Consider the following 27,988-nt stretch of genomic DNA (forward strand, 5'->3'; position numbering starts at 1 on the left):
GTGTAGCTTCTGCACTCTTCAGAGTAGTCAGAGGGAGGACGTAGAAAAAAAAATAGGGAGGTAGTATATATAGTGATGTAGTACAACACAAATGCGCAAACAGCTGTGCTGATGTTTTTGCCCGAACTTCTCCAGCAAATTTCAAATTTTATGAAACAATTCAAACATGCAAGAGGCATCACACACTGTTACCAGCTAGACGACGCTACACTTTGAGAGTCTCATAGGCTGGTTCTGTCAACAATTACACGTGCAGTAGGCTACTATGAAAACACTTACTGTCAGGCCGAGTGCTTGAAGCCTTTGATTGCATTTTTCGCAGCTTTTCACCAGAATGCCGAAGCCACACTTTTATTGTCCCCTCAACCTCGCTCCTTTTGGCATCGAAAAGCCTTGCTTCACCGCTCCTGAAATATTTTGTAATTATGAACACATGCTGTTTCACATGTTAAAATATCTTTACAAGTGTTTTTTTCAGCTGGTGACTGAAAGGTATTGTATTACTGATATGGTATGTTCAATGATGAGTTCACGCAAAAGCAATACCAGAACAAATGGCATGCCAGAATTGTCACAATACTATATTATGCAAGCTTCTGTGCTTGTTGCACCGCAAAACATTGATGTAAAATGAAATGCTTATGCTGCACTATACCATGGCAGCAGAGCACATTTTACTAGATGTGGAAGTTATTGTGACACTTACTAAATATGAGCTCCGCCGTATTAAGGGCCATAAACTTTCTTTTGCCCTTTTGCCCTGCCCAGCTGTACTGTACAGCCAGTTGATGGGTCAGCAACAGCTGTAGAATCCGTCTTGTGGCCGCGCCAATGGTAGACCCACCAATTCCAGATAACTGATGAAGCTATAAAAATGTAACAGATCATTAGTAACATGCAGCCTCTCCACATTAGCTAATCAAAAGCTTTTGGGTAGGAATGTGCCATACCAGCCGTGCCTTCAAGGCTGCATCCACTCCCAGTTTACTGTCAAACTCTTCAAATTCTTCACAGTCTACGAATGGCCTTTCGACAACATATTCTTTGGTAGATAGTTCTGGCAGTTCACTGCAGAGTCGTCTCTGAATTGCATGCATCCAGCTGCCTTCCTTGCTCCTCTACTCTTATCATTATAGTCTGGAGCATTGTACAGACTTGGTACTCAAATTCTGAAACGTAGGACCAAAACAAAGGGTTTATGAACCCTTTGTTTTGGTCATGTGTCTGGAACCAGGAAACTAGTAGATGGCAGCTGGAGGCCCCAGTTACAACTTAATGCGCGGGAAACGCAGAAGCAGCAAAAACATGGCTTTGGCAGCAACTGCTCTCGGAGAAAAAGAAAAGGCAGTTGCTGCCTTGATGATGACATTCTCCTCGTCGGTAAGTTCACTTAAGCTACACTCCTTGCTTTACCATTGTTAATCGCCTGTTCATCTCTGTCCTTGTAGTTCTTGAACCGCAGACACAGATATTTCCCGCACAGGCTTCAATCAGCTTGTTCCCATCGGGCACACTGTACGTATTCACACTGTATCAGCATCTCAGGACATCGGTTAATTTCCCCGCCGAGTTCAACAGTTGAGGTTACTGAGCAGCCATACACGTGCGTTCCATCGCGCTCCGCCTTATCTGGGAACTTTGAAGAAGGCATATCACGCAGGAGCAGTTCGTGCACGTTGGTATAATACCTTCCTCTGTGCGAACTTTAAAGCTGCAGCGTCACGCCATTACGTCACTACACATGCGCATGACTTCTGCAACGACTGTCTATGCAATCTGCTACTTAGAATAATGTAGGTTACGCCACATTTCTTCTTGCAACGCGTCTATCTTCGGGTACTCCGCAAAGCAGACCATACACATGCCCCACCGCAGGTCGACCCACGGCGCGCGGTTCTCGAAGTGTAGCCGCAACCTGTAGTCGTCCGTGCAAGCTCTTCGTAACGCCGGCAGCAAGGCTAGCATGCGATCGAGGTCGGACGGAAGTTCCTGCCGTCCAGAGAGGCCACTACGACTGCCAACGTTCGTGTGTAGTGTGAGCCGTTCGAGACAGTAGAGGGTCTGGTATTCGCAGGAGAACCGCTGCAGGCCGACGATGAACGCCGTCGTGAGGGCATCGTCGTAGAGTTGTAGCTCGGTCAGGCAGGGACACGAGCGGAGAAGTACGAAAGAATTCAGCAATCATGCTATTCATATCACTCTGCAGTTAATGTGCTACTTGCTACATGATCAGAAGTGAAGCCACACTGAACCCAGCCAACCACTCATTTCCACAAAAAGATGTCTTGGCAGCTTGTTAGCACACAAACACCTTACTTTGGACCAAAACACTACTGGACCAAAGCACTCTACTGCGAATGAAGATTGCAGTGAATGAAGACATGTGAATGAAGATTGCAGTTCTCAGGGTGCAGTTCCAGTCCCACATATACATACCAGGAGGCCTTTTGCTGCCAACTGGGTGGCTTGACAAAAGTTCAACCTTTTTAGATCGAGGAGCTGGAAGACACGAATGCACCAATACTGTAAACTTAAATTTAAAAGCAACCGAAATATATAAAGAAAACAAATTTAATGCTGACCTGAATGGGAGCCAGGCGTCGTGGTGCCTCTACTAGTTGGGTCAGGTCCATTAGCTGCTATCCACACATGTAAAAAGAAATTAAATCAAGCAGGGAGTTCGGCAGTGTTCTGAACTAATCAATCTTACATTGTGTCCTCTGGGCAAAGTTCAATCCGCAATCCCGCGATGGCCGGCTAATAGGACTATCTGTACACCCTGTAATGAAATGTGGAACGTATTTATAGCATGACCTTTACATGCACTGGTTGTATCCAAACTCACGTGTATTTTGAAGATGTGGTGCGGGACTTGAAAAATGCCGCACTTTGCTTTCTTCTGGAACATAAGCAAACCCAAAAATTTCACATATGAGGTTTAAAAAATGTTGACTTGTTTTAAAAATGGTTTCTGGTACTGTACTTACGACAGTGGTCAAACTGGCTGACAGCCCTTTGTGGCAGTGGTGGGGTCTCCCATGCAATGTCATAGGCCCAGTCATCTTCTGCGACACATACATAAAGAATAACATTTACTAGTGACTGATTTCACAACTAATAGATCAGCCATCATAACTGGTTACAAAACTGTCTTTAAATGTAGAGGTCACGCTAAAATTATGAGGGTCCTGAGCGGTGGCATGACGCTTTTATGAGGTTTAAAATGTGCTGTAACATTTTATACAGCACAATCAAGTGCGAAAATGGTAACCTGTATTGTAAATGGCTGCTGAAACATTTGCCTGTCAGATCCTGACCCAAAACATGCTTATGCCTTGAGAATAAGGCAAATTTAAGCGTGGAAGAAAAAGGAGGGCAAAGGGGATATGTATTTGGAGGAAAAACAAAAAGGATATACAGAATGACACAGATACCCAAGTCAAAACCACAAAATACACATGAAGCAGATAGAAGTGATTCGCACCTTACTTACGAGATGTGTACTGTGTTGAACGATTCATTTTTGTAGTGATGGGATGCAAGATACCTTCAAACACTTTCACTTTTTTTAAATGTAACTGAAATAATAAAATGCTACACACATGCTAGTAGCACTTTATGCATCGATACTATCAATGACTAAGCATTTATTTCAAACAGCAGAAACCAGATTCATGATAGCAATGAGTTATAAATTTCAAACCAAAACACCCAAGGCATGTCTGAACCTTTGTAATTAGCTCTCAGTATACACAGTGGTTTGAAATTACAGCTATGCTGCTTGCTTTTTGGGCCTTGAAAAGCTGCATGTATTTTGTCGGTAAAGCATTGTCGGTAAAGCCACAGCATCAGCATACCGTGTAGCAGAATCTGTTCCCTCTGTCAAAACAGGGCTTCAACGGCTCGTCTCGCGCGGGCTGCAGCAGGGCACGTATGGCTTTCCGATAGACTTCTTTGGCAACGGTGAGCACCTTGTGATGGCCCATGTTGCGCGATGCTAGGCTCGGTAATCAGACACCCTCTCTCTACACACAAGGCAGCGCGAACCACCGCGTGAGAAGGGACGTAATTAATGGAGGGTGCACCTACCGTTTTTCTGTCGCGCAGTTCTCGCGGATCCCGCTAGGGGAACGCTGGTCTCGCGGGCAACGAGGGGCATTACCAAGGGGCGTTAGGAAGAACTGTGGAGGAGAGAGGCGGGCCCAACAAACCGAAGGAGCAAAGGTGCGGGGCGAGGCAAGCTTAAAGAAAAAAGCTCGGGTCTCGTTGCTATAGCAACGGCGCCTGCTTTCCTATCAGTTTTGTGGTCTGCTCACGTGAAAAAGTTTTCACTTCAGCTGGATTATGGAACCGGAAATTTCATCCAGCTGGATGGAGTCTTTTCTTGCTGGTAAGGCAGCTGGAAATAATGCAGCTGGAGACTTTTCTAGCTGGGATGGCAGCTGGAAAAAATCCAGCTGGAGGAAATTTCCGGTTCCATAATACAGCTGGAATGTCTCCCAACTGGAACGTGTTCCAGCTGGATCCAGTTGCAACACTTCGTGGGGAGACAGCCATTGTGATGGAAGAGGGCGTTTAATGGAAAAGTTTTTTTTCCTCGGATGCATGTCTGTCTACTCAATAAGAAGGAGCCGACGTATTATAGCGTTGCTCACAAAACCTACTCCTCAATAAACTTGAGTATACTATCCAGTACACTAATGCCTTACCTTGATTGGAACGTTATTAAGAACCCCTACGGAAGTGAGCACTTGCCAATAGTCATAAATGTAACAAAACAGACTGAATGCTCTCACATTTTCCCCGATGAGCGGTTGAGTCAGCAAACTGGGTTCTCTTCGGAGATATAACATATTTAGCTCAGGATGACATTGCTGGTTTTAACATAGACGATGCTGTGGCTTACTTGACAGGTTTCATAATAGAGGCTGCTTCATAATAGAGGCTGCCACAAAATTCATTCAACAGAATAACGGGCTAGCCAAAAAGCGTTGCATCCCATGGTGGAATGACGATTGCAGAAAGGCTCGGAAACAACAAAACAAGGCTTGAGGATCGCTTCGCGACTCGCCAGCTGCCAAAAACCTCATCAATTTCAAACAGGCAAAATACCAATGGCAGAAGAACACGTCAATGTGCTAAGACAGAGTTGGGAGCAGTATCTTTGCAGTATAAATTCCTATACGGACGAGAGAAAAGTGTAGAACAGGAGTAAACACATTAAAAGGACGTCACACAAAATCACTCCCCTTGGTAAATAAAGAAAGAAGATGATAGCCTGGAAAATCAGGCTGACTTACCTGGGTGAACATTTTGAACACATTTCCAGTGTTCACACTACAGAGAACACTTCTTTAAGTTCAAAGAACGTGCAGGGCGACAGCCCCTCGAACGCAAATGAGACATATCTAAACGGTTGCAACAACTCGCCAAATGATTAAGCGCCTGCCCCCCGAAAACACTATTAAGGCTTTTCAATCCCATGTATGCAGCTGGTTACATACCATCTTCATGGAAGGAAAGTGTGATCATCCCTATACATAAACAAGGCAAGGACCCATCCTTAGCCACTAGTTATAAACCAATAGCATTGACAAGCTGTATTTGCAAGTCATTCGAAAAAATGATAAACCGGCACTTGATCTGTGTGCTTGAAAGTGGCAAATTCCTTAGACCCCTTCCAATGTGGTTTCAGGGAAGGTATGTCCACAACAGACCACCTTGTTCGCATTGAATCTTCATTAGAGATGCTTTTATACATAACCAGTTCTGTCTCTCAGTATTTCTGGACCTAGAAAAAAGGCTTACGATACGACATGGCACTACGGAATCCTCCGAGATCTTTCAGCGATGGGTGTCCGTGGCAACATTTAAACACAATCGAAAGTTATCTCTCTAATCACACATTCTGCGTAAGAGTGGGTAATGCTCTGTGTAGTTCCTTCACCCAAGAGACCGGTGCACCGCAAGAGGGCGTGCTAAGTTGCATGCTACTTATTGTAAAAATGAACATACAGTCATTCCACGCACAGTGTTTTATTCCGTTTATGTCGACGACGTGCAAATAGCCTTCAAGTCATACACTATTGCCATCTGCGAACGACAAAAGCAGCTTGCAATAACAGATTAGTCCAAATGGGCAGATGAAAATGGTTTTACACGCCCAGAAGAGCACTTGCGTACTCTTACAAACAAGAGAGGCGTAACGCCAGTCTCAACTATTGAAATATAAGGAGACGCGCTCTCTGTGCGCAGCGAGCACAAGTTTGTCCTCTCATGCCTTGATTACAGGTCTATAGTTTATCATTCTTCAAAGCCAAGTGCATTAAAAATCCTAGACATCGTTCACCACTTGGGTATCTGTCTCGCGACTGGTGGGTGCTTTCAGGACAAGTCTGATCCAGAGCCTTTACATGGAGTTGAATCAATGGTCACTTCATCTCCAGCAATCATATAGCAGTTTTACGTATTATCTGAGCATATACGCAAACATCAAATGTCCTTATCATTCAACAATAAACGATGTGACCACTGCAACACTCTTTCATAGCTGACCTGCAGCGAGAAAGCTGTTCTCTTTGCTTGTAAAAAACCTTAGTGAGGAAATGGGTGTTCCAGTTCTTGAGCAGTGCCCTATGGCTCCAGTGAAACTTACCGCCGTGGCAGTGGCAGCTCAGAGATTGTCACATCGTTTGTAGAGGTCACTGAACACGCACCAAAGGCACACATTAAAATGCACTTCTTAGAACTCCAATCCAAGTACTCATGTACACAGTTTTTTTTACACAGACGCTTCCAAGACACATGTCGGGGTGTCTTATGCAGCGGTTAGTCCATTCTTTTTGCTATCCGGTGTACTGCAGCTGGAGACGAGTTTACAGATTCTCAAAGCGTTGTAAGCCCCTGAAATCGCTCTGTAAACGGAAAAATCTTGTTCTAATTGAGCTGTATTACGTTCTGTGTAGAGCGTACATATCAAACCAGCTTGTCATTTTATGCTGGGTGCCTGGCCATAGATAGCGGCATCGAAGGCAATGTGCTAGCAGATCAAATGGCCACGTCAATTACATCGCAAGCTATTAATACTACTGATGCACAGATCTGAAGCTTTCCTTGCGAAAGAAACTTCGAAGCTCCTGGCAACGCTTGTGGGACGGCGAAACTAATAAGAAGCTCAACGAATTGATGCCCTATTTTGTTGTCTCAGAATAGGACACACATATGGCAACCACAGTTTTTCGCTGACTAGCGATGAACCACCAACCTGTGGTAGATGTGGCGAGAGGCTGACCGTCCTCCACGTCCTCCTGGAGTGTCGGGAAGCCGAATCAGATAGAAAGTATTTTCCTCAAGCGTACGGGTATCATGTCCCTCTTCATCCCATCATATTTCTTGGTAAAGAAGCGCTTTTTAATGCAAAAGCAGTCGTTGATTTCTTGGAGGGTGTGGTCCTGCATGTGATTAGCCCAATAAGTTTGTAGCGCATCCTCTCTCCAGAGGATGCCACTGTGATAGTAATTCTTTATAGCACATGCGTCCAGGCCCTTGCGGTTCAAGGTCTCTGTGTAGGCAGTAGTGCTTCTTGCCAATTCCTGAATATTGTATCATTCTTTCTCAATGCATTCTACATTCTCACAGGACAGCTCGTTAGTCATCGCCATGATCTTAGTACATGTATATTTTACGCGCTCTAAAGCGACTATTTTTAAGCCCTTTTACAGCTACGCCTCATTTACTTCTCAGAATTCCTCGCTCCACTGCAAACTCCCAAACACTGACAGGCGCGCTTTGGCCATACCTGGCCCTTCCGCCATGAGAGACCACACATCATCACCAATGACTTGATTTGGTGCGCGTTTCTTTAGTTCCGTTAAAGCCCGTTTCTTTAGTAGTTCTGTTAATTCCAGCTGCAAGAACTGCCAGCTGGAATTTGGCTGGAAGAGGTTCCAGCTAGATCCACAGTCTCGGGTGGCACGCAGCGCCGGTCACTGCAGCTGAAAAATAGGCCCTTTTGTGCTTCTAAAGAAAGCTTTGATCATAGCTTTAATGCTGCGGTCCCCCACATTTACCGTGGACGACAGCTGACGTCAGCTACTTTCAACTTGCTGGAACCTAGAAAAAAATGCACTGCAGCACGTGGTTTTTACCAGTAGCTAGCTCATGTGCAAGTAAAGAAAGAATGTGGTATGTATTTGACTCAAAAGTATCGCTTCGCATAGGCGCAGCTTTGCATTGTTAATTCATGTGCAGCTTCTTGCAATCTTGCAAATCTGGCACGTCAACGCGCAGAGACAGTCTCCGCAACGTATCATGACGTTCGTCAGTGGCAAAAGTCCTTTCGAAAGAAGTAACATTTTCCGACTGACCTATGACGTCGGATGTCTCCAGATCGTGTCTGCAGATAAGTAACTGTAGTGAGATGATTGCGGACCGTCACGTTTGTTGACGTGCGGTGAAGGATGGAGCCGTAGACGTTTAGGTTGGTAGATAACATATTAGGACTAAGCACTCTATAATAAACTATACAAAACAGAAGGACGCAGACATCACACAGTAACTAAAGTGCATGTTACACATGCTTGCTAAGTCCCTAAGCTACAAGGTTCTTGCTCACTGGGTTATTGCCCTAAGCTACAGGTTCTTGCTCACAAGCTTGGAGAAAGGAAGACCCAGTTTCTCCGCAAACACTCTGGCTCCTACTTGCAAGGGCTCATCCAGAGCTGTTTCAATGCTTTCTGTGCTGCATTTGTTGGCGCACCCCAGACAACGCAATCACATCCTCAGGATGTCCTCAGTACGTCACCTTGAGGACATTATGATGTCCTCAGGATGTCCTCTAAAAGTACTAGAGTGGTACTCAACCAGTCCCGTTGTCCGTACTCATAACATCCTCAGGACGTCCTCAAAACAGCTCTTCGGGACTTTTTCAGTATGTTTTGAGAACAACACTTCGTGGAGCTGGTTCAGCACTATACATTGTAAATTGCTGTGGCATTACTACTTGGTCTACTTTCAAGGTTTTTTTTACGTGCATCTTTGTTCGCATAAGCACTGCGACAAGCAACGCAGAGGTGCCGTAAAGGCGGTTCCATGGCTATACCAGCTGCTAAAACAAAGTCTGTGCAGAAAATTCATTTATTTTTCAAGTGAAAATTTGCAGCGAGTGCAGCTTCTGCACTCTTCAGAGTAGTCAGAGGGAGGACGTAGAAAAAAAAATAGGGAGGTAGTATATATAGTGATGTAGTACAACACAAATGCGCAAACAGCTGTGCTGATGTTTTTGCCCGAACTTCTCCAGCAAATTTCAAATTTTATGAAACAATTCAAACATGCAAGAGGCATCACACACTGTTACCAGCTAGACGACGCTACACTTTGAGAGTCTCATAGGCTGGTTCTGTCAACAATTACACGTGCAGTAGGCTACTATGAAAACACTTACTGTCAGGCCGAGTGCTTGAAGCCTTTGATTGCATTTTTCGCAGCTTTTCACCAGAATGTCGAAGCCACACTTTTATTGTCCCCTCAACCTCGCTCCTTTTGGCATCGAAAAGCCTTGCTTCACCGCTCCTGAAATATTTTGTAATTATGAACACATGCTGTTTCACATGTTAAAATATCTTTACAAGTGTTTTTTTCAGCTGGTGACTGAAAGGTATTGTATTACTGATATGGTATGTTCAATGATGAGTTCACGCAAAAGCAATACCAGAACAAATGGCATGCCAGAATTGTCACAATACTATATTATGCAAGCTTCTGTGCTTGTTGCACCGCAAAACATTGATGTAAAATGAAATGCTTATGCTGCACTATACCATGGCAGCAGAGCACATTTTACTAGATGTGGAAGTTATTGTGACACTTACTAAATATGAGCTCCGCCGTATTAAGGGCCATAAACTTTCTTTTGCCCTTTTGCCCTGCCCAGCTGTACTGTACAGCCAGTTGATGGGTCAGCAACAGCTGTAGAATCCGTCTTGTGGCCGCGCCAATGGTAGACCCACCAATTCCAGATAACTGATGAAGCTATAAAAATGTAACAGATCATTAGTAACATGCAGCCTCTCCACATTAGCTAATCAAAAGCTTTTGGGTAGGAATGTGCCATACCAGCCGTGCCTTCAAGGCTGCATCCACTCCCAGTTTACTGTCAAACTCTTCAAATTCTTCACAGTCTACGAATGGCCTTTCGACAACATATTCTTTGGTAGATAGTTCTGGCAGTTCACTGCAGAGTCGTCTCTGAATTGCATGCATCCAGCTGCCTTCCTTGCTCCTCTACTCTTATCATTATAGTCTGGAGCATTGTACAGACTTGGTACTCAAATTCTGAAACGTAGGACCAAAACAAAGGGTTTATGAACCCTTTGTTTTGGTCATGTGTCTGGAACCAGGAAACTAGTAGATGGCAGCTGGAGGCCCCAGTTACAACTTAATGCGCGGGAACGCAGAAGCAGCAAAAACATGGCTTTGGCAGCAACTGCTCTCGGAGAAAAAGAAAAGGCAGTTGCTGCCTTGATGACGACATTCTCCTCGTCGGTAAGTTCACTTAAGCTACACTCCTTGCTTTACCATTGTTAATCGCCTGTTCATCTCTGTCCTTGTAGTTCTTGAACCGCAGACACAGATATTTCCCGCACAGGCTTCAATCAGCTTGTTCCCATCGGGCACACTGTACGTATTCACACTGTATCAGCATCTCAGGACATCGGTTTATTTTCCGCGCCGAGTTCAACAGTTGAGGTTACTGAGCAGCCATACACGTGCGTTCCATCGCGCTCCGCCTTATCTGGGAACTTTGAAGAAGGCATATCACGCAGGAGCAGTTCGTGCGCGTTGGTATAATACCTTCCTCTGTGCGAACTTTAAAGCTGCAGCGTCACGCCATTACGTCACTACACATGCGCATGACTTCTGCAACGACTGTCTATGCAATCTGCTACTTAGAATAATGTAGGTTACGCCACATTTCTTCTTGCAACGCGTCTATCTTCGGGTACTCCGCAAAGCAGACCATACACATGCCCCACCGCAGGTCGACCCACGGCGCGCGGTTCTCGAAGTGTAGCCGCAACCTGTAGTCGTCCGTGCAAGCTCTTCGTAACGCCGGCAGCAAGGCTAGCATGCGATCGAGGTCGGACGGAAGTTCCTGCCGTCCAGAGAGGCCACTACGACTGCCAACGTTCGTGTGTAGTGTGAGCCGTTCGAGACAGTAGAGGGTCTGGTATTCGCAGGAGAACCGCTGCAGGCCGACGATGAACGCCGTCGTGAGGGCATCGTCGTAGAGTTGTAGCTCGGTCAGGCAGGGACACGAGCGGAGAAGTACGAAAGAATTCAGCAATCATGCTATTCATATCACTCTGCAGTTAATGTGCTACTTGCTACATGATCAGAAGTGAAGCCACACTGAACCCAGCCAACCACTCATTTCCACAAAAAGATGTCTTGGCAGCTTGTTAGCACACAAACACCTTACTTTGGACCAAAACACTACTGGACCAAAGCACTCTACTGCGAATGAAGATTGCAGTGAATGAAGACATGTGAATGAAGATTGCAGTTCTCAGGGTGCAGTTCCAGTCCCACATATACATACCAGGAGGCCTTTTGCTGCCAACTGGGTGGCTTGACAAAAGTTCAACCTTTTTAGATCGAGGAGCTGGAAGACACGAATGCACCAATACTGTAAACTTAAATTTAAAAGCAACCGAAATATATAAAGAAAACAAATTTAATGCTGACCTGAATGGGAGCCAGGCGTCGTGGTGCCTCTACTAGTTGGGTCAGGTCCATTAGCTGCTATCCACACATGTAAAAAGAAATTAAATCAAGCAGGGAGTTCGGCAGTGTTCTGAACTAATCAATCTTACATTGTGTCCTCTGGGCAAAGTTCAATCCGCAATCCCGCGATGGCCGGCTAATAGGACTATCTGTACACCCTGTAATGAAATGTGGAACGTATTTATAGCATGACCTTTACATGCACTGGTTGTATCCAAACTCACGTGTATTTTGAAGATGTGGTGCGGGACTTGAAAAATGTCGCACTTTGCTTTCTTCTGGAACATAAGCAAACCCAAAAATTTCACATATGAGGTTTAAAAAATGTTGACTTGTTTTAAAAATGGTTTCTGGTACTGTACTTACGACAGTGGTCAAACTGGCTGACAGCCCTTTGTGGCAGTGGTGGGGTCTCCCATGCAATGTCATAGGCCCAGTCATCTTCTGCGACACATACATAAAGAATAACATTTACTAGTGACTGATTTCACAACTAATAGATCAGCCATCATAACTGGTTACAAAACTGTCTTTAAATGTAGAGGTCACGCTAAAATTATGAGGGTCCTGAGCGGTGGCATGACGCTTTTATGAGGTTTAAAATGTGCTGTAACATTTTATACAGCAAAATCAAGTGCGAAAATGGTAACCTGTATTGTAAATGGCTGCTGAAACATTTGCCCGTCAGATCCTGACCCAAAACATGCTTATGCCTTGAGAATAAGGCAAATTTAAGCGTGGAAGAAAAAGGAGGGCAAAGGGGATATGTATTTGGAGGAAAAACAAAAAGGATATACAGAATGACACAGATACCCAAGTCAAAACCACAAAATACACATGAAGCAGATAGAAGTGATTCGCACCTTACTTACGAGATGTGTACTGTGTTGAACGATTCATTTTTGTAGTGATGGGATGCAAGATACCTTCAAACACTTTCACTTTTTTTAAATGTAACTGAAATAATAAAATGCTACACACATGCTAGTAGCACTTTATGCATCGATACTATCAATGACTAAGCATTTATTTCAAACAGCAGAAACCAGATTCATGATAGCAATGAGTTATAAATTTCAAACCAAAACACCCAAGGCATGTCTGAACCTTTGTAATTAGCTCTCAGTATACACAGTGGTTTGAAATTACAGCTATGCTGCTTGCTTTTTGGGCCTTGAAAAGCTGCATGTATTTTGTCGGTAAAGCCACAGCATCAGCATACCGTGTAGCAGAATCTGTTCCCTCTGTCAAAACAGGGCTTCAACGGCTCGTCTCGCGCGGGCTGCAGCAGGGCACGTATGGCTTTCCGATAGACTTCTTTGGCAACGGTGAGCACCTTGTGATGGCCCATGTTGCGCGATGCTAGGCTCGGTAATCAGACACCCTCTCTCTACACACAAGGCAGCGCGAACCACCGCGTGAGAAGGGACGTAATTAATGGAGGGTGCACCTACCGTTTTTCTGTCGCGCAGTTCTCGCGGATCCCGCTAGGGGAACGCTGGTCTCGCGGGCAACGAGGGGCATTACCAAGGGGCGTTAGGAAGAACTGTGGAGGAGAGAGGCGGGCCCAACAAACCGAAGGAGCAAAGGTGCGGGGCGAGGCAAGCTTAAAGAAAAAAGCTCGGGTCTCGTTGCTATAGCAACGGCGCCTGCTTTCCTATCAGTTTTGTGGTCTGCTCACGTGAAAAAGTTTTCACTTCAGCTGGATTATGGAACCGGAAATTTCATCCAGCTGGATGGAGTCTTTTCTTGCTGGTAAGGCAGCTGGAAATAATGCAGCTGGAGACTTTTCTAGCTGGGATGGCAGCTGGAAAAAATCCAGCTGGAGGAAATTTCCGGTTCCATAATACAGCTGGAATGTCTCCCAACTGGAACGTGTTCCAGCTGGATCCAGTTGCAACACTTCGTGGGGAGACAGCCATTGTGATGGAAGAGGGCGTTTAATGGAAAAGTTTTTTTTCCTCGGATGCATGTCTGTCTACTCAATAAGAAGGAGCCGACGTATTATAGCGTTGCTCACAAAACCTACTCCTCAATAAACTTGAGTATACTATCCAGTACACTAATGCCTTACCTTGATTGGAACGTTATTAAGAACCCCTACGGAAGTGAGCACTTGCCAATAGTCATAAATGTAACAAAACAGACTGAATGCTCTCACATTTTCCCCGATGAGCGGTTGAGTCAGCAAACTGGGTTCTCTTCGGAGATATAACATATTTAGCTCAGGATGACATTGCTGGTTTTAACATAGACGATGCTGTGGCTTACTTGACAGGTTTCATAATAGAGGCTGCTTCATAATAGAGGCTGCCACAAAATTCATTCAACAGAATAACGGGCTAGCCAAAAAGCGTTGCATCCCATGGTGGAATGACGATTGCAGAAAGGCTCGGAAACAACAAAACAAGGCTTGAGGATCGCTTCGCGACTCGCCAGCTGCCAAAAACCTCATCAATTTCAAACAGGCAAAATACCAAGGCAGAAGAACACGTCAATGTGCTAAGACAGAGTTGGGAGCAGTATCTTTGCAGTATAAATTCCTATACGGACGAGAGAAAAGTGTAGAACAGGAGTAAACACATTAAAAGGACGTCACACAAAATCACTCCCCTTGGTAAATAAAGAAAGAAGATGATAGCCTGGAAAATCAGGCTGACTACCTGGGTGAACATTTTGAACACATTTCCAGTGTTCACACTACAGAGAACACTTCTTTAAGTTCAAAGAACGTGCAGGGCGACAGCCCCTCGAACGCAAATGAGACATATCTAAACGGTTGCAACAACTCGCCAAATGATTAAGCGCCTGCCCCCCGAAAACACTATTAAGGCTTTTCAATCCCATGTATGCAGCTGGTTACATACCATCTTCATGGAAGGAAAGTGTGATCATCCCTATACATAAACAAGGCAAGGACCCATCCTTAGCCACTAGTTATAAACCAATAGCATTGACAAGCTGTATTTGCAAGTCATTCGAAAAAATGATAAACCGGCACTTGATCTGTGTGCTTGAAAGTGGCAAATTCCTTAGACCCCTTCCAATGTGGTTTCAGGGAAGGTATGTCCACAACAGACCACCTTGTTCGCATTGAATCTTCATTAGAGATGCTTTTATACATAACCAGTTCTGTCTCTCAGTATTTCTGGACCTAGAAAAAAGGCTTACGATACGACATGGCACTACGGAATCCTCCGAGATCTTTCAGCGATGGGTGTCCGTGGCAACATTTAAACACAATCGAAAGTTATCTCTCTAATCACACATTCTGCGTAAGAGTGGGTAATGCTCTGTGTAGTTCCTTCACCCAAGAGACCGGTGCACCGCAAGAGGGCGTGCTAAGTTGCATGCTACTTATTGTAAAAATGAACATACAGTCATTCCACGCACAGTGTTTTATTCCGTTTATGTCGACGACGTGCAAATAGCCTTCAAGTCATACACTATTGCCATCTGCGAACGACAAAAGCAGCTTGCAATAACAGATTGTCCAAATGGGCAGATGAAAATGGTTTTACACGCCCAGAAGAGCACTTGCGTACTCTTACAAACAAGAGAGGCGTAACGCCAGTCTCAACTATTGAAATATAAGGAGACGCGCTCTCTGTGCGCAGCGAGCACAAGTTTGTCCTCTCATGCCTTGATTACAGGTCTATAGTTTATCATTCTTCAAAGCCAAGTGCATTAAAAATCCTAGACATCGTTCACCACTTGGGTATCTGTCTCGCGACTGGTGGGTGCTTTCAGGACAAGTCTGATCCAGAGCCTTTACATGGAGTTGAATCAATGGTCACTTCATCTCCAGCAATCATATAGCAGTTTTACATATTATCTGAGCATATACGCAAACATCAAATGTCCTTATCATTCAACAATAAACGATGTGACCACTGCAACACTCTGTCATAGCTGACCTGCAGCGAGAAAGCTGTTCTCTTTGCTTGTAAAAAACCTTAGTGAGGAAATGGGTGTTCCAGTTCTTGAGCAGTGCCCTATGGCTCCAGTGAAACTTACCGCCGTGGCAGTGGCAGCTCAGAGATTGTCACATCGTTTGTAGAGGTCACTGAACACGCACCAAAGGCACACATTAAAATGCACTTCTTAGAACTCCAATCCAAGTACTCATGTACACAGTTTTTTTTACACAGACGCTTCCAAGACACATGTCGGGGTGTCTTATGCAGCGGTTAGTCCATTCTTTTTGCTATCCGGTGTACTGCAGCTGGAGACGAGTTTACAGATTCTCAAAGCGTTGTAAGCCCCTGAAATCGCTCTGTAAACGGAAAAATCTTGTTCTAATTGAGCTGTATTACGTTCTGTGTAGAGCGTACATATCAAACCAGCTTGTCATTTTATGCTGGGTGCCTGGCCATAGATAGCGGCATCGAAGGCAATGTGCTAGCAGATCAAATGGCCACGTCAATTACATCGCAAGCTATTAATACTACTGATGCACAGATCTGAAGCTTTTCTTGCGAAAGAAACTTCGAAGCTCCTGGCAACGCTTGTGGGACGGCGAAACTAATAAGAAGCTCAACGAATTGATGCCCTATTTTGTTGTCTCAGAATAGGACACACATATGGCAACCACAGTTTTTCGCTGACTAGCGATGAACCACCAACCTGTGGTAGATGTGGCGAGAGGCTGACCGTCCTCCACGTCCTCCTGGAGTGTCGGGAAGCCGAATCAGATAGAAAGTATTTTCCTCAAGCGTACGGGTATCATGTCCCTCTTCATCCCATCATATTTCTTGGTAAAGAAGCGCTTTTTAATGCAAAAGCAGTCGTTGATTTCTTGGAGGGTGTGGTCCTGCATGTGATTAGCCCAATAAGTTTGTAGCGCATCCTCTCTCCAGAGGATGCCACTGTGATAGTAATTCTTTATAGCACATGCGTCCAGGCCCTTGCGGTTCAAGGTCTCTGTGTAGGCAGTAGTGCTTCTTGCCAATTCCTGAATATTGTATCATTCTTTCTCAATGCATTCTACATTCTCACAGGACAGCTCGTTAGTCATCGCCATGATCTTAGTACATGTATATTTTACGCGCTCTAAAGCGACTATTTTTAAGCCCTTTTACAGCTACGCCTCATTTACTTCTCAGAATTCCTCGCTCCACTGCAAACTCCCAAACACTGACAGGCGCGCTTTGGCCATACCTGGCCCTTCCGCCATGAGAGACCACACATCATCACCAATGACTTGATTTGGTGCGCGTTTCTTTAGTTCCGTTAAAGCCCGTTTCTTTAGTAGTTCTGTTAATTCCAGCTGCAAGAACTGCCAGCTGGAATTTGGCTGGAAGAGGTTCCAGCTAGATCCACAGTCTCGGGTGGCACGCAGCGCCGGTCACTGCAGCTGAAAAATAGGCCCTTTTGTGCTTCTAAAGAAAGCTTTGATCATAGCTTTAATGCTGCGGTCCCCCACATTTACCGTGGACGACAGCTGACGTCAGCTACTTTCAACTTGCTGGAACCTAGAAAAAAATGCACTGCAGCACGTGGTTTTTACCAGTAGCTAGCTCATGTGCAAGTAAAGAAAGAATGTGGTATGTATTTGACTCAAAAGTATCGCTTCGCATAGGCGCAGCTTTGCATTGTTAATTCATGTGCAGCTTCTTGCAATCTTGCAAATCTGGCACGTCAACGCGCAGAGACAGTCTCCGCAACGTATCATGACGTTCGTCAGTGGCAAAAGTCCTTTCGAAAGAAGTAACATTTTCCGACTGACCTATGACGTCGGATGTCTCCAGATCGTGTCTGCAGATAAGTAACTGTAGTGAGATGATTGCGGACCGTCACGTTTGTTGACGTGCGGTGAAGGATGGAGCCGTAGACGTTTAGGTTGGTAGATAACATATTAGGACTAAGCACTCTATAATAAACTATACAAAACAGAAGGACGCAGACATCACACAGTAACTAAAGTGCATGTTACACATGCTTGCTAAGTCCCTAAGCTACAAGGTTCTTGCTCACTGGGTTATTGCCCTAAGCTACAGGTTCTTGCTCACAAGCTTGGAGAAAGGAAGACCCAGTTTCTCCGCAAACACTCTGGCTCCTACTTGCAAGGGCTCATCCAGAGCTGTTTCAATGCTTTCTGTGCTGCATTTGTTGGCGCACCCCAGACAACGCAATCACATCCTCAGGATGTCCTCAGTACGTCACCTTGAGGACATTATGATGTCCTCAGGATGTCCTCTAAAAGTACTAGAGTGGTACTCAACCAGTCCCGTTGTCCGTACTCATAACATCCTCAGGACGTCCTCAAAACAGCTCTTCGGGACTTTTTCAGTATGTTTTGAGAACAACACTTCGTGGAGCTGGTTCAGCACTATACATTGTAAATATTGCTGTGGCATTACTACTTGGTCTACTTTCAAGGTTTTTTTTACGTGCATCTTTGTTCGCATAAGCACTGCGACAAGCAACGCAGAGGTGCCGTAAAGGCTGGTTCCATGGCTATACCAGCTGCTAAAACAAAGTCTGTGCAGAAAATTCATTTATTTTTCAAGTGAAAATTTGCAGCGAGTGCAGCTTCTGCACTCTTCAGAGTAGTCAGAGGGAGGACGTAGAAAAAAAAATAGGGAGGTAGTATATATAGTGATGTAGTACAACACAAATGCGCAAACAGCTGTGCTGATGTTTTTGCCCGAACTTCTCCAGCAAATTTCAAATTTTATGAAACAATTCAAACATGCAAGAGGCATCACACACTGTTACCAGCTAGACGACGCTACACTTTGAGAGTCTCATAGGCTGGTTCTGTCAACAATTACACGTGCAGTAGGCTACTATGAAAACACTTACTGTCAGGCCGAGTGCTTGAAGCCTTTGATTGCATTTTTCGCAGCTTTTCACCAGAATGCCGAAGCCACACTTTTATTGTCCCCTCAACCTCGCTCCTTTTGGCATCGAAAAGCCTTGCTTCACCGCTCCTGAAATATTTTGTAATTATGAACACATGCTGTTTCACATGTTAAAATATCTTTACAAGTGTTTTTTTCAGCTGGTGACTGAAAGGTATTGTATTACTGATATGGTATGTTCAATGATGAGTTCACGCAAAAGCAATACCAGAACAAATGGCATGCCAGAATTGTCACAATACTATATTATGCAAGCTTCTGTGCTTGTTGCACCGCAAAACATTGATGTAAAATGAAATGCTTATGCTGCACTATACCATGGCAGCAGAGCACATTTTACTAGATGTGGAAGTTATTGTGACACTTACTAAATATGAGCTCCGCCGTATTAAGGGCCATAAACTTTCTTTTGCCCTTTTGCCCTGCCCAGCTGTACTGTACAGCCAGTTGATGGGTCAGCAACAGCTGTAGAATCCGTCTTGTGGCCGCGCCAATGGTAGACCCACCAATTCCAGATAACTGATGAAGCTATAAAAATGTAACAGATCATTAGTAACATGCAGCCTCTCCACATTAGCTAATCAAAAGCTTTTGGGTAGGAATGTGCCATACCAGCCGTGCCTTCAAGGCTGCATCCACTCCCAGTTTACTGTCAAACTCTTCAAATTCTTCACAGTCTACGAATGGCCTTTCGACAACATATTCTTTGGTAGATAGTTCTGGCAGTTCACTGCAGAGTCGTCTCTGAATTGCATGCATCCAGCTGCCTTCCTTGCTCCTCTACTCTTATCATTATAGTCTGGAGCATTGTACAGACTTGGTACTCAAATTCTGAAACGTAGGACCAAAACAAAGGGTTTATGAACCCTTTGTTTTGGTCATGTGTCTGGAACCAGGAAACTAGTAGATGGCAGCTGGAGGCCCCAGTTACAACTTAATGCGCGGGAACGCAGAAGCAGCAAAAACATGGCTTTGGCAGCAACTGCTCTCGGAGAAAAAGAAAAGGCAGTTGCTGCCTTGATGACGACATTCTCCTCGTCGGTAAGTTCACTTAAGCTACACTCCTTGCTTTACCATTGTTAATCGCCTGTTCATCTCTGTCCTTGTAGTTCTTGAACCGCAGACACATATTTTTCGCACAGGCTTCAATCAGCTTGTTCCCATCGGGCACACTGTACGTATTCACACTGTATCAGCATCTCAGGACATCGGTTTATTTTCCGCGCCGAGTTCAACAGTTGAGGTTACTGAGCAGCCATACACGTGCGTTCCATCGCGCTCCACCTTATCTGGGAACTTTGAAGAAGGCATATCACGCAGGAGCAGTTCGTGCACGTTGGTATAATACCTTCCTCTGTGCGAACTTTAAAGCTGCAGTGTCACGCCATTACGTCACTACACATGCGCATGACTTCTGCAACGACTGTCTATGCAATCTGCTACTTAGAATAATGTAGGTTACGCCACATTTCTTCTTGCAACGCGTCTATCTTCGGGTACTCCGCAAAGCAGACCATACACATGCCCCACCGCAGGTCGACCCACGGCGCGCGGTTCTCGAAGTGTAGCCGCAACCTGTAGTCGTCCGTGCAAGCTCTTCGTAACGCCGGCAGCAAGGCTAGCATGCGATCGAGGTCGGACGGAAGTTCCTGCCGTCCAGAGAGGCCACTATGACTGCCAACGTTCGTGTGTAGTGGGAGCCGTTCGAGACAGTAGAGGGTCTGGTATTCGCAGGAGAACCGCTGCAGGCCGACGATGAACGCCGTCGTGAGAGCATCGTCGTAGAGTTGTAGCTCGGTCAGGCAGGGACACAAGCGGAGAAGTACGAAAGAATTCAGCAATCATGCTATTCATATCACTCTGCAGTTAATGTGCTACTTGCTACATGATCAGAAGTGAAGCCACACTGAACCCAGCCAACCACTCATTTCCACAAAAAGATGTCTTGGCAGCTTGTTAGCACACAAACACCTTACTTTGGACCAAAACACTACTGGACCAAAGCACTCTACTGCGAATGAAGATTGCAGTGAATGAAGACATGTGAATGAAGATTGCAGTTCTCAGGGTGCAGTTCCAGTCCCACATATACATACCAGGAGGCCTTTTGCTGCCAACTGGGTGGCTTGACAAAAGTTCAACCTTTTTAGATCGAGGAGCTGGAAGACACGAATGCATCAATACTGTAAACTTAAATTTAAAAGCAACCGAAATATATAAAGAAAACAAATTTAATGCTGACCTGAATGGGAGCCAGGCGTCGTGGTGCCTCTACTAGTTGGGTCAGGTCCATTAGCTGCTATCCACACATGTAAAAAGAAATTAAATCAAGCAGGGAGTTCGGCAGTGTTCTGAACTAATCAATCTTACATTGTGTCCTCTGGGCAAAGTTCAATCCGCAACCCGCGATGGCCGGCTAATAGGACTATCTGTACACCCTGTAATGAAATGTGGAACGTATTTATAGCATGACCTTTACATGCACTGGTTGTATCCAAACTCACGTGTATTTTGAAGATGTGGTGCGGGACTTAAATGCCGCACTTTGCTTTCTTCTGGAACATAAGCAAACCCAAAAATTTCACATATGAGGTTTAAAAAATGTTGACTTGTTTTAAAAATGGTTTCTGGTACTGTACTTACGACAGTGGTCAAACTGGCTGACAGCCCTTTGTGGCAGTGGTGGGGTCTCCCATGCAATGTCATAGGCCCAGTCATCTTCTGCGACACATACATAAAGAATAACATTTACTAGTGACTGATTTCACAACTAATAGATCAGCCATCATAACTGGTTACAAAACTGTCTTTAAATGTAGAGGTCACGCTAAAATTATGAGGGTCCTGAGCGGTGGCATGACGCTTTTATGAGGTTTAAAATGTGCTGTAACATTTTATACAGCACAATCAAGTGCGAAAATGGTAACCTGTATTGTAAATGGCTGCTGAAACATTTGCCCGTCAGATCCTGACCCAAAACATGCTTATGCCTTGAGAATAAGGCAAATTTAAGCGTGGAAGAAAAAGGAGGGCAAAGGGGATATGTATTTGGAGGAAAAACAAAAAGGATATACAGAATGACACAGATACCCAAGTCAAAACCACAAAATACACATGAAGCAGATAGAAGTGATTCGCACCTTACTTACGAGATGTGTACTGTGTTGAACGATTCATTTTTGTAGTGATGGGATGCAAGATACCTTCAAACACTTTCACTTTTTTTAAATGTAACTGAAATAATAAAATGCTACACACATGCTAGTAGCACTTTATGCATTGATACTATCAATGACTAAGCATTTATTTCAAACAGCAGAAACCAGATTCATGATAGCAATGAGTTATAAATTTCAAACCAAAACACCCAAGGCATGTCTGAACCTTTGTAATTAGCTCTCAGTATACACAGTGGTTTGAAGTTACAGCTATGCTGCTTGCTTTTTGGGCCTTGAAAAGCTGCATGTATTTTACTCAAAGCATGTGCATTTGTTATTGCAAGTTTATGGTGGCACAATACACATGCATACAACAGTGGAAACTTTACCAGTGTGTGTCGGTGGTGGCAAATCACGCAGTGGCTCTTTTGTGGGCCTCTGTGGTTGGGTGATATATTTTGCTCCTGCACAAACGAAAGACACAGGTGAGACACATGAAGTTCAAGTGTAAAAATAGCACACGCTCTAAACTCCTACAATGCTATTCCTTCGCAACTTCAAATGTTGCTCACTTACAGTGGTTAATCTTTCCAGACTACGAACTAGCACCCATAGCTATAACAAGGAAATTAGGTTTTGCAAAAAACATGTTAAACCTGCGTAAATGTATGCAAGGTGCCCATTAACACAGCATGAAAAATACACCAGGAATGCATTAGTTCATTCCAGATGAAGATTCCAGTTCAGATTCAGAGTACAAAAGGAAAAGCATGTTGCAAAGAATATTTCTTAATATAAAATGAGCTTCAATCCAGGCCCAGGTGTTTTAAGGTGCATCAGCAAGAGATATGCAGAATGAGTGCACATACTTTTAATCATAGATGCAGGTGGTGATGGTATTTCCTCATCTGCTGAGGAGAGCTTCCTCGTTGCTTTTTTTTTCCTTTTGCCCTTGCCATAGTCACTTTCGTGACTGCTGAGGCCAGAAGACCCTGAGGCCTTCGGTAGGCGCAGTCGTGCTTCAGCATAGGTGTCTGAAAGGCCACAGTGTTGCAATCATATGAAGAAAATATAGAATATATTTCTGCGGCTGCAGGCAGCAATAACATTTGCGTGTTTTTGATAATATCGATTAATAACACTTTATTTCCGGCTAGCAGTATATAACAAAGAGCCTTATGCTCTTTCTCTACTTCAAAAGTTTTTCATCAAGATCATAAAGACAAGACCGTTGATACTTCATTTTTTAAAGTATATATGATTAAAATATCTCACCAATACGTTCCATAAAACAAACCAAACGGAATTGCCTATCACAAAAGTAAAACAGCTGTGTGCGTATGTTTTTTTTTAATTTGCACGCGTAAAAGCTAAATGCAACATAATTTTTTTCCGAGTAGTGCAAACTTCGATCAATAAATATGGTGAATGAATTGCTGGTGTGTGATGCAGTTGATACTACTGGTTGACAGTCAGTAAAGCTCTAGGCCTGTCAATCATTGTTCGCGAAGCCCTGTGGTTCAATGTGCAGACGGGGCAGTTAGGTGTAGTGCAGCGACACTGTTTTGGGTGAAATGGAGCAACATACGAGTGTGAAATTCAAACTTGGGAAGACGCCAAAGGAATGTTGCGACATGATGTGTCAGGTGTATGGAAACAAGGCCCCTGCTGATTATTTCCTTTTCCCCTGCTTGAAGAAACACTTAAAAGGACAATGGTTTTTGAACATAGCCAACCTTCAATGCAACATGAACGCTAAACTGAACCGTATCCCACAGGCTGACTTTGCCCAAACTATGCAAGACTTCTACACGTGTTCTCAAATTGCATAATGATAGAGGCAATTATTTTGAAGGACAATTAGCTGCATTCCTGCATACATGCACCTCCTTTCTCGCAAATAAATCAAGAAATCAATCACTCTATTTAGTGATCACAGGTCGCATATACTATTAAAGCCATCTTGGAAAAACCGCAGGGCTGGTAATTGCATAGGTTACTGTTAGCAGCCTCTAAAAAGCAACTAAGCAGACAATGCGTGCACCCGTTGGTTGTCACCATGACGTTAGTCGTTAGCCTCTGAGATATCACTCGGTAAATTTTGTTATCAAGGAATGTCTCAAACCAAGTTAACTGGAATGCTTTCTCCCACAACATGTACTTAAGAATTGGCCAAGCTCAACACTAAATAATGAAAACATGCATTGTATGAAAAAGCCGACTAAACAGTTCATGCAAACAGAACATGCAATATCTTGTACCTGGGGCTAACCGCTTCATAAACAAATCCTGTTCTTGTAATTAAGATACCTGTAAATAAAGCTGATATCAGGAAACTCATTAGAACGATAAAAAAGCTAACATAATTGTAAAGGGGTGTATTCAACAGTTCAGCAAGTAGCGTCAAGCGACGCAGAGCAGGTACAGCTGGGATCCTGAGTGGCCTTACACTCGCATTGCAATCCAGCTGGCCTTGTTCCTGCAATCTTATTTATTTATGCAGATTACTACAGCAACTTCATGGACATTATTGTAGGGGGAAGGACCAAAACAAGTGCAATAAAAATACAAACAATGTGAAATACGCTGCAGATGCTTAACACAACAGTAGCACTATACAGCAAATGAATGAAAAACAAGTTGCTTCAACTTATCTCAGCACTGCATATATAATATTGCAATAAAGAAAAAAAGGAGACTTCTCCACAAGCAACATCTTATAGAACCACATGGGCTACACAGAGTATGATGAACCTACAAGTGCTAAATGTACAAAGTATCTATATGCAAAATGAAACGAACTAATATGATGGCCAGCATTACCAAACTTTCGAAGCACAATGCAGCTCTCTCGGTGCCAGTCTGGGCCTAGAGCTGCTTGAACTCTAAGGAGACTATCCACATGTCTCATCTCTGGCGGCCACATGCAGTGGCTGTTGCCAATCAACCATTTGCTATGGATGATGGCGACCGAATTATTTTCTTCAGGAAATTCGGCAATGACGTATTGCCCACCTTATACAAGAAAGAAAAAGAATGATTTATATACATAGATTTATAGGGTGACAAAGCAAATGCTGAACAAGCACTGCGACTTAGGAGTACTTCTGTTTAGGCAAGCTGGTGCGACATACTTCAAGTTGAAACAGCATGAAAAGACGGCAACAAGGAACACATACACACAGGACCAGTGCTGTACTACCAACTTGGTAATAGTGGTAATACAGCACTGGTCCACTGTGTATGTGCTACTTGTCGCTGTCTTTTCACGCTGTTTAAATGTGAAGCACTGCAAGTTAGGTCTGTACTATTGCATGCAACAGTGAAAAAATAACAGTCTGTTTTTAAAAATAGTTCTAAGACATTTCTGCGATATGTTGTGAAGTGGCCATGACCGCAGGCTAGAGAGCTGTGATGCTACAAAAATTCCCAGCATCGAGGATGGGCATATGGCATTGAATAAAGTTCCCCCAGCTGCAGGTATTTCCTCCCAATGACGCAGGGTGCACCAGATTGATAATGGGCGAAGTTATCTACAACAATAATTGACCCATCACTGAGTTTACAACAACTGCTCCTCCTGTCAGCAGCAAGAAAAATTCCCTTAGGCAATGTGACTTTTTTGAACTGCGGGCCTCTGCACGGAGCAATAAGTGGTCCAGAGTCTTGTTCCCCCTTAAATGACTCGCGTTCATCACTGTTACGGACCTTCAAAGTATTACCTTGCTCTGACAGCCTGTTACAGAGCTGCTCAAGAGATTCCCTGACTTTCTGAGCAATCTTTTCAATGTGGACATGAAATTTTCAAAAGGAAAGGCACTCCAGGTGTCCAATGGTCCAAGATGCTTGACATCACTTGCCAGATGACACAGGCCATGCACATTATGTGATACATGCTCCTTGCCATATGCAGTAATAAATGACTCAACAAATTACTTCAAAACTTTGCCAGCATATTCAACTTCACTCACACTAGCAGTGGGTGTTGCAAGCACTTTGATGGCTACATGCAAAGCAAGGAAGTTCTTGTACATATGTGAAGGAATCAGTGATGACAGCACGACTGGTCCTCCATACAACAAAAAAAAAATCAAAATTCAGTGGCCTTCCATCGGTCCAGCTCTGACAAGCTTCGTGGCCTTCTATTGAAATCAGAAGGGACATATTTAGCAATTTTTAAATTTCGCTCCGACAGCTCATTGCGCACTTATGTACCACACCCAGACAAACAAGATGCATATAGTCAAGAGGCACATCTTTCACCATGTCCATTGGCAGCTCTTCCAAAATGCTGTGGTGTGTGGTGCCGCTGTTGCATTTTGAAACGAAAACTAGCATCAGTTCTCCTTTCTGCAGTGAGATTTGGGAAGCACACTCTGCTTTGGCAGTATTCACCCTGAACCACACATTTCGTGCAGCTGCTATAGAAAGGGCGAAAGCTTTGGCAGGTGCGTCGCATATAAGTGCATGTAGTGCAACAGGGATCTCCAATGTGCCAAAGACAATGCCTGATGTCATTAGAAGTTTCAATTCATTGACGAAACGCCGCAAGAATTCATTTGCGTCCTTTGGCTTGCTGTCACAGTAAAAACAGCCAACAACAAAGGGAGGTTTGTCCAGCAAATTAATGCGGCCAAGGATAGTCCAGAACTGCCCTTTCGAGCTCTTTGTTAGGGGCAGTCCGTCAATATTAAAAGTAAGCCTCAGTTCACTGGGCATGTGTTCACAGTCCTGCAGGGTTCGCCGTAGTCCTATCTCAAGGCCGAAATGATGGTACTTTCCCCCTGCGAGATCAAGAATGCTGAGCGACTTTCTTGGTGTTTGCAGAAGGGCTCGCGCTGACAATGGGAGCGAAGCCAAACATCCATGGGAGCGAAGCACTCCAAACAGCGATGTCACTGCAACGTGGGACGATTGCGATTCAACCGCCCAAGCCTGCAACCTGCCCCGGAAGTCTGACACAGTGTCCTCGCCATCTGATGCACCACCTTGCACCACGCTGTCATTAACACCAGACGTTTGCACATAACTTCTGCGCTGGCAGCCTTCCGATGTACTTAATGAGGACAGCACGTTAACTTGTTCACGGTCGGGGCACGGATCACACACAGACGTCGATTTCTTCGCCGTCCACGCTAGGGACACGTTGATCTGGCGCAAAACAATTCACCGTAAGCTCTTGACGTTGGTTCAAAGGACAGTCACTAAGCAAACTGATGCACCCATCCACACGGCGGTTTACTTCTCGTCGAAGTCTACGATTCTCGTAGCCAAACATTTCAAGTAATGTGAACTATCAGACAATAACACAAAGGGGGATTTGCTCACACGACTCACACTCACCTTCACTGCGAGACGCCATCTTGACAATCGGTAGCTTGGAATCACTTGGCTAATAGACTGTCTAGAACGGAAGCGCATAGGTGAAAGAGTTGGTGAAAGTTTGCTATTCTTATAGCGGCGAGCGGCGAACTGCGCGCCGCGGCGGATATTGCAAAAATATTGAATAGCGCACGTTCTTTTTTCTACGTGAATTTAAAAGCCAAACGCAATTTTAAATTGACGGCTTATAATTTGTTGTGGATGCGCGGAGCATTTACACGCCTGCGAGAAAGAACACTTTAAACACTTTTTAACAATCAAGCGGTGAAGGTATTGCAAACGGAAGTGTAGCGTATTATTTTTCGAGTTTACATCTGCCTACTAAGAAGAGTGAGAAATCGTATTTCAAGCAAGCAGTGCACATGCATGCTCTGATCGTCCCTATTAAGTCATTTTCAGGACAATTCGTTGTCCCCAGAAAGTATGCAATAGGACGTTTTTGGGTCAATCCAGCTAGTGTCGTCCTCAGTACGTCCCACGGACACCGAGAAAAGTGCGAGGACGTTTGCACCATTTGAGGACGTCCTCAGGACATCGAGTGTTGTCTGGGACTGGAACTTCAATGTGATCATGTTCTTTGCTGCTTTGCTTGAAGGCTCCCCATACTTCCTGATGATTCATTCAAGGATATCTGCTGCTGACAAAGCGAGGCTCTGTGGTGTGTCCTCGGGCTGCACAGGTTGCTCCTTTGTAAGGAGCATCACTTGAGATGTTCCCACACTGCACTCTTGAGCCAGCTTCTCCAGGATCTCAGCAAAGGGTGTATGAGGTGCTATGGAGTATCTCAGTATCCTGGAC

General features: G+C 44.4%; 1 protein-coding gene and 1 long non-coding RNA gene across 2 annotated transcripts; both read right to left on the reverse strand.

The window, feature by feature from the left end:
* Positions 1-42: 42 nt before the first annotated feature.
* On the reverse strand, positions 43-27,988 carry LOC119446672 (uncharacterized). Its single transcript, XM_049660691.1, has 11 exons — positions 27,152-27,988; positions 24,632-24,823; positions 22,678-22,842; positions 22,198-22,272; positions 2,988-3,065; positions 2,846-2,899; positions 2,711-2,779; positions 2,583-2,639; positions 2,437-2,499; positions 703-866; positions 43-404 (listed from the first exon to the last, which is right to left on the reverse strand). Exons 1-10 carry the CDS (start codon positions 27,168-27,170, stop codon positions 727-729), a joined length of 912 nt encoding a protein of 303 aa, XP_049516648.1. The 5' UTR covers positions 27,171-27,988; the 3' UTR covers positions 43-404; positions 703-726.
* Positions 18,366-19,381, reverse strand: LOC119437542 (uncharacterized). Its single transcript, XR_007465166.1, has 3 exons — positions 19,263-19,381; positions 19,015-19,178; positions 18,366-18,716 (listed from the first exon to the last, which is right to left on the reverse strand). It is a non-coding gene; the product is annotated as an uncharacterized LOC119437542 (long non-coding RNA).

The sequence above is a fragment of the Dermacentor silvarum genome, chromosome 1 (assembly GCF_013339745.2).
Source record: "Dermacentor silvarum isolate Dsil-2018 chromosome 1, BIME_Dsil_1.4, whole genome shotgun sequence".
NCBI classification, from domain to species: domain Eukaryota; kingdom Metazoa; phylum Arthropoda; class Arachnida; order Ixodida; family Ixodidae; genus Dermacentor; species Dermacentor silvarum.